We start from the raw sequence: 7,771 nt of genomic DNA, 5'->3' as shown, positions 1-7,771 counted from the left end.
CCAGTACCTGCTGCTGCTGCACGTGCACGAGCTCGGCGGCCCCCGCGTCCGCAGCCGGCGTCTCCCCGTTGGACCGCCCCTCGCGAAGACTGGCACAGGGGAGCAAGTGGTTGCTGCCGCTGGACCCGTTCTGGATGGCTGAACCGTTACTTTTTGTCTCAGTCCCAGATTCTTGCATCATGACTCAAAAACCTGAGAGAGGGATTTTCAGGAGGGAGCGGGGGAGAGAGAGAAAAAAGCAGCTGTTAAAACAGTTGTTGGACAGAAGGAGCAGGGCCCTGCCGTCCGTGTTGCCAAACTGTAAGCAGTTGTCCTTTTCTCTCACGATCGCTTTTGGCCCTGGGTCGTGGGCTAGTCCCCTAGTGTCGGAGGACAGAGGGACCGGTCCAGCCTCAAGGTTTAGCAGTGGTCCTTTCAATAGGCTGTTTCCCCTTGGGAGGAAAAAAAACAACAAACTTTCGGGGGAACTCAGGATTTATGGCTAAAATTTCTGTGGATTGTGTCTGGATGTTTTGCTCAAAAACCAGTAAGTCGCTGTGTGTGGCATATTAGGTGTAACATTAAATTTTAGTGTGTGCAGGCTGTGCGTGGGGGTGGGACACTCCTAGAGGGAAAGTCTCCAACTCCACTCTATCGAGACATGACACACACCACCAGGAGGGGCTCCGGAGGTCAAAAAGTGAAGAGCATTTAAAGATTCGTACTCCCCAGAATCATTCAGGTACTGAAAAGTCTTCAAAATTGGCCATTCCAATAAGATCGGCCACATTTAGAGAGGAAAAAAAATCCCCACTTTTCAGGAGCTGAGAAAATTCAGATTCTGATCTTTGTCCTAGGGTTAAAACTTCCCTAGGAAATCCTCTTCAAAGTTAGGGGATTTTCTCATGCTGGATTACTAACCTCTAGTTTGGTTTAAGGCCTGAAAAGTCTGGGACACCTTATATTTATTTTGAAGAAAAATCAGGCCTTAGGCAGACCAAAGAAAAGGTCTGAATGTGAAAGTATGAAATGTCTAATAAAAAAAAAATATGTGTGTGTGTATGTGTATACAGTAGGTATATAATATGTATGTCTGTATGTATAGTGCAAGATGAGCAGCTGAAGGATATCACCTACATACATGTAAATATATTTCACATTCTGCCCAGCTACTCTCTAGGTACAAAACCATTACCCTACAGAGCCAATTCAGCTCTCAGTAAAGGTGTCTGATAGATAGATAGATAGATAATATTTACTAATACCAAATGTTACCATGTATTGATTACCAGTGCTGTGCCGAGCCCACCTGCAGGTGATTTATGTATATCCACCAGTTTAGCTGTGAATGCCACTGGTATCTCCAGTATGCAGGTGGGAAAACTAGGGCTCCATGAGGACCATTTTAATTTGCCCAGCATAAATCACTAGTAATGGTGCAATCAGGATTTGAACAAGTTCAGTCGGATGTCAAAGTTCTTAACCATGTATTTTCTTCCAGTTGAGGTGCAGTAAGGAGCAAACAATGAAATGGCAGGGTCATACTCCAAATTCACAGACGAGGACTTTGAACAGGGAAAACAATAGTCACTAAAGGACTTGACAGTTCCAATATCAAAGCTGAGAAATGTCTGAATGTTAAAACTTTAATATGAGGGGCACCTGGGTGGCTCAGTCGGTTAAGCGCCTGCCTTTGGCTCAGGTTATGATCTCAGGGTCCTAGGATCGAGCCCCACGTCAGGCTCCCTGCTTAGCAGGGAGCCTGCTTCTCCCTCTCCCTCTGCAGCACCCCCCGCCTTGTGTTCTCTCTCTCTCTCTCTCTCTGTCAAATAAATAAATAAAATCTTAAAAAAAAAAAAACACTTTAACGTGAAACACTGATCTCAGATAAAAGGGCTGAAAACTTATAACAAGTATTTTTGCATCGTGTAAAGATAGGCACAGCCTGCACTACAGATTTCTCCCCCACTCATGAAATATGTGACAACAGGGAAACTGAAACACTTGGGACCTCCTCTTTAGAGGAGGCCGCCCTCCTGCCAGAAGTTGGTTTAAATCCCTTTTCTACCAACTTCCACAAAAGCCTAATGGAAAATTAAAAGCAGAAAAATTCACATCTTTCTTCATTTCCTTTCAGTGCGCTGTATGATCCAACTTGAGTACAAACTTTATAAACCCAGAAGACTTATTTTTTAAAGTTAATCCAATTCTGAAGGGGATTAAGAATGGCATTTTTTGTTGACAGGTGGGAAACAAATTCAGAAGCAACAGCTGATTCACTCTCTTCTCTTGAGATCGGACTTTCCAGTAATTAGAGTCCTTTAAAAACCGCCTTTATATCCTTACTGTCTGCAGAGCATAAAACCTATCAAAAATACAACTAAAACTTTCTCTAAGATAGAAGAACCAGGCAATACAAGTACCTTGTTTCAATTTTGTGAAATTGAGGGTTCCCCCCCCAATGTTTCAGTTTCTGTTTCATAAACCTGCCCATTTGTATAGAAATGAAGGAAAAGATGGTGTTTAGGTATTTGAGGGAGAGAATGGTTGTCCTAGAGTAGTTAACAAGGAAACTCATTGAATTCTTAGGGTATGTCACAAGCATACCTAAAGAAAAAACAAAAACATTTTCTTTTTAACTTTCTGGAAAACCTACCCACATCAGTGAATGGACCCGCAAAAGACAAAAACATGGCTTACACATGAAATCCATACCTGCCCTCAGAAGGGGGCATAGTTAGCCAGGTACCGTGTCCTCAGAGCTATAGGGAAGAAGGCTGCTTTTCACACCCCGTGACCACTGGGACGCCTGACCTCAGAACAGGTGTCTAAGAGATGCCCCGCTTCTGTTTCCTGGGTTTGACACCGTGGTGGTGGGTGGAGTAAGGACAATCTCCAATCCACAATTTGATGAGAAGGTTTTGCTCTACGCAGTTCCAAGAAGGCTGCCAAGTCCTCCAGGAGAAGTTTTGCAGGCATCTCGCCAAGCAGCTTGGCTTGCGAATCGGGTCTGTGAGAGTGCAGGCATTGGGACCGAAATTGCATAAAGGATTATTTTGGTCTGAGGATGTCCTTAATTAGTCAAGTGCTAACAGTAGTATGTAGGTTGCAAGATTTAAAATTTCCCATAATCTCCCACACCAATCAGGAGAAAACAGCTTTTTGAAAAGCACATGTGAAAAATTAGGAGTGTCGATGTCTAAGAACATTTCTAACAATATCTGGGCTGGCAATATTTCTTTCTATGGAATGTTCCAAGCCATTTAATAAGCCTTTATGTCTGTACAACACTTCACAAACTACAAGACTCTCTGAGGTACTTTTTAAACTCATAACAAGTCCATCAGGGAGAAGAGGCAGGTGAAATTTATCCCCATTTTACAGATAAGAAAACCAAAACTCAGTAGGTGAAGGAATAGATACAGCCATAATCACTTCCTGTTTCAGACATGAACTTGCCCATTCAATGAATGGCAGAGAAGTTCCCATTTGCAAAGTCCTGGGCAAGGGGGTGCATTAGTAAATGAATGAAAAGAAAACTAAGCAATTCCAGGGAAGACAGTACCAAGGTGGCAGGTGGACAAATAAAAGCATCTAAAATACAAAGATGAAAGTGTCGGCATTCTTTAGCAAACACCTCTATTTGTCTTTTTCTATTGAGTTTTACAATTTGGGAATCATCTCAAAGCAGGTCAGTGTATACAAGAGGCATGTGCATTTTCTGACACCGAACACTGTAACTTCTTTTCTTAGAGGGAGCTTGTCATAGTCACTCAGTTTGTATAACCTCCGCTTCCCTCTGGGACTCCTTATAACCAATGAACTGCTCTGCTCCATGGCAAATCGAGAGCAAGAAACGATACGCAATCACCCCGAGTGCACGAATATGGAGGCATGGCACCAGGCGGACATGACCACCCCTCCCCACTAACAAGCCCTCTGGAAACAAAGACAAATCTTCCTCTGGCTTCTCCGAATGAGCTGGGCCTGTTTAAGTCACATATGATCCATTCAACACAACCCTACAGCTGAGGCTGTAATCGCATGGATGTCAGAAAGCTGAAGGAAGCCAAAATGGCCCACTTCTCGTCTTGCTTGGAAACATGACAGAGCTACTGATTTCAAAAGATCGATTTTTGTGCTGAAGGAACTTGTAGAAAAGGGTAACAACTGAGTTTAGCATGCTTATTTATTGTCGTTGCCAACAGAGCATACTCTGGAAGTATTCTGGAAAATTCATAATGTCCAGGCCAATGTATTTATAGTAAATTAAAGCAATGCTTTATTATTATGATTATTTCCTTGGTTACAGTGTTGATGCTGAAAATTTAAGGAAAATAAAGCCCTTGTTATCATGCTTGTGAAAGATTTTAAGCTAACAAAAAGTTCAGTCTTGATTCCAGGGCAGTTAATTAAGGTTGACCAAGTCAGGCAGAAGTAAATTAACTTGGCTGATCAATTATTTATATGAAGCAGAATAAATGCCCTTAAAGAACTTGGTCTGTTCATGAAAGGATGTGTAAATTAAACTAAACATAGTTTTGTAAAATATATTTCTACTTCTATGGGGAGAAGAGAAGAGAAGTTAATGGCGAAATCACTTGTAGGAAAATGACGACAGTGATGATACGGTCCTCCCCCATCCCAAAGCAAAGATCCTCTTTCTCATTGTTCATCCAGTGCCAGGAAAGAAGGAAAATGGAAGGCATTCTGAAGAGATAACAGAAGCTCTTGGGGTGTTAAAAAAAAGGGGGGGGAGGGGGCAAGGTAGGGGGGAAGAAAAGAAGAAGGAGGTAGGGAAGGAAGGGACAGAGAAGGGGAAGGAGTAAGGTTGAGAGGGAAGGACAGAGCATCGAGGAGGGAGGGAGGAAGACAGCAACTCTAAGAATGGAGAGGCCCTGTGAATTTCCATATTTTGGAATTACTGAACAAGAGGCGCACTTACTTCATCATCCGTTAGACTCCGTGCAGAGTTTGTAGACAGGATAAGAATAAAGGTGGGAGTCAGGCTAGCTCTAGTTCTAAAGAAGGACTCATCGCATCATGATAATTCAAAGTCCACATTGATCAAGTTCATGCAATTCAGGAAAGAAGAAAAGCTTGTGTGTATTAAGACATAAAGCATACATTTACTTCTGGGTTTCATCAGATAAATGAACGGTTTCCCTTTAAACGTGCAAAAGGTCTACCTGACAACATAATACACATAAAGGAGTTCTAAGGAGCAAAGTACAGCTAAGGGGATTCTTCCCTGCCGGCAGGCAACCAGCAGGGTGGCACGGGACACTAACCCAGCGCCTTACTCTCCATCTTCTTGCAGGAGTTCCTCCCATTCACAACAGGGACTCAAGAACAGAAAGCATCCCTGAAGAAAGTCTGGCTTTGACAATGGAGACTTCGTGTTTCCTAGCATGTCGCACGTGCTTTTGCAAGTGTTCACCCTTCACCTGGCAAGATGGACTAGAGTAGGGGGCAGAGACAAGAAGGAGGGCTGGTGGAGGGATTACAAGTGAAACTGAGGGGTTAAGGAAGCAGGTGAAGAAAGGGCAGCATGGAAGGGCCCCAGGTGGCCCCAAGATGCAGAATCGTTGCCACTAAGTGGGGATTTCATAGCATACTCTCAGTGAATAAAAAAGGGAGAAGGAAGAATTCAACAAGAAAAACAAAGTAACACCAGTTGATTATTTTCACATCTGAGATCACTCCCACAAGTTGTGAATGAACCCTTCAAACACCACTGTCTGCCTATCCACTGCTCGCAATGGCAGGGGTCCCATTCCATGGAACAACCATTCAAGGGCCAAGTTTAGGAAGAGAAGTCGGTGTGCTGACTGTGTTATGAAGGCACCATCTTCCAATACCAAATTTTCATAATTGTAACAGAAAGGCGTAAATTTTCTAATGCGTGGCAGTTCAAAAAGTAATCAAGGGAATGAGCCGGAGGGCTATTTTAATGTATGCAAAGCTAGTGACCCACAGTAAATGGGAGGTAAGCTACAATGAATGCAAAGTAATGCACACATACTGAAGTCCTGGTCTGATGAGGGACGGCTAAAATTAACACCCAATTAATTTCCGAATTGACAAACAAATGAAACCCATAAATCTACTTTCTCATTAATTTTCTTGTGGTATAATTTAAAGCAGTAATATGAGGGCAAAAACTGAGCATTATCCATCATAAATATCAAAAAGATAGCACTGTAACACCATAAATTATGCATATTACCTGTTGTTAAAAATGATTCATGTATTATCAACTTTATCATGCACTGTATCTAGCTCTATCTTTAAAAATCTGGAATTTTATTTAGCACTTAGGAAAAAAAAGTTCAGGAGCAAGGAAATAGTCAAAAATATGTTTTTAAAGGCTACTTAAATAGCCATATGGGAGAGAAGGGCAAAATTGCAATCTTCCCAAATCTTAGGTCAGTAGAGGTTGAGGATATCGTGGAAGTGTCGGGCTGGGCCTCTCAACAGAGAAAGAACCAGCTCTAGGAGCACTCCTGATGGAAAGCCTTGTTACATGTGTCCTCAGGGAGCTACTCCTGCAGGAAATGCAGGGCTTGGGGCTGGAAAGGAATGGGTACAGGCAAGGATATCCTGGATGCACCTCAGACAGCTAGAGGGGGAGAACCTACAGCTATGGTGCTCAGTGAAGCAAAGAATTCTCAGTCGGCAAGAAGTCTGTGAGGATAATTAGGTTCATTGTTAATAATGTAATATGGTAGCTCTCTTACCTTTATAGTTCAAAGGAGGAGAAAAAAGAACTAGGAACTAGTTTGTATTTATCAATCAACCTAGAAGTACTCTCTATCAAGTAAAGGGATAAAGAGGCATTCAGAGTAAAATGATCTCCTTCCTGGCCTTCCAACTCCATTTCTTTAGTGACAATTAAAAAAAAAACAAAAACAAAAACAAAACCCTTTATTTTGAACTTTACTTTCAGGCACACCTTGCACATACAGTAGCTCCCCTTATTCATGGGGGAATATGTTCTGAGACCCCCCAGCTGATGCCTGAATTTGCAGGTAGTACTGAACCCTACATACACTATGTTCTCTTCTTTTTTTATATATGTTTTTAATTTTTTTTTCAAGATATTTATTTATTTGAGAGAGAAAGAGTAAGAGAGGGAATGAGCAGGGAGAACGGCAGAGGGAGAGGGAGAAGCAGGCTTCCCACCGAGCAGGGAGCCCGATGCGGGGCTCGATCCCAGGACCCTGGGATAATGACCTGAGCCGAAGGCAGACGCTTAACCGACTGAGTCTCCCAGGCGCCGCACTATGTTCTTTTCTATACATACATACATACCTATGGTAAAATTTAACTCCTAAATTAGGCACAGCAAGAGATTAACAATAATGATAAACTAGAATAATTACTATAATCTAGTGTAATACAAGTATGTGAATGTGATCTCTCTCCCTCTCTCACAATATCTTATTATACCATACTCACCCTTCTTCTTGTGATGACTTGAGAGGATAAAATGTTTACGTAATGAGCTTAAGTGACGTGAATTACACAGGCGTTGTGATACAGCCTCCCGACAATACCTTGGAAGGAGGATCATCTGCTTCCCAACCCTGGAAGACCACGGGTAACTGATCCACAAAGCAAAACCGTGGCTATGGGGGACTACTGTAGTAGGAACTCAATATATAATTGCTGAATTTTTAGCTAAATGATTAAATGATAGGAAAGTCCAAGTCCAACCTCTCAATCAAATGAGATCAAGGGCTTGTGCTGGCCACCACACCACCTTGATGTTCCTACTTTTTTTTTTTTT

At 42.3% G+C, this 7,771-nt stretch overlaps 1 protein-coding gene across 4 annotated transcripts in view; it reads right to left on the bottom strand.

Moving 5' to 3' along the window:
- Positions 1-7,771, bottom strand: part of FOXP1 (forkhead box P1) — a 580,801-nt gene that overhangs the window by 229,238 nt on the left and 343,792 nt on the right. For 3 of the 4 annotated variants that reach the window (XM_034998709.1, XM_034998711.1, XM_034998710.1), the window contains one exon: positions 8-192. In XM_034998709.1, the coding sequence (XP_034854600.1) occupies positions 8-181 (174 nt within the window). In that variant the 5' untranslated portion in view covers positions 182-192. Of the gene's footprint in view, positions 1-7; positions 193-7,771 lie in introns of those variants that run through there. The other variant, XM_034998712.1, reaches the window with a different exon arrangement.

Source organism: Mirounga leonina, unplaced genomic scaffold (assembly GCF_011800145.1).
Source record: "Mirounga leonina isolate KUSES-001 unplaced genomic scaffold, KU_Mleo_1.0 Mir_94, whole genome shotgun sequence".
NCBI lineage: Eukaryota > Metazoa > Chordata > Mammalia > Carnivora > Phocidae > Mirounga > Mirounga leonina.
This window is presented reverse-complemented; position numbering and strand designations above follow the sequence as displayed.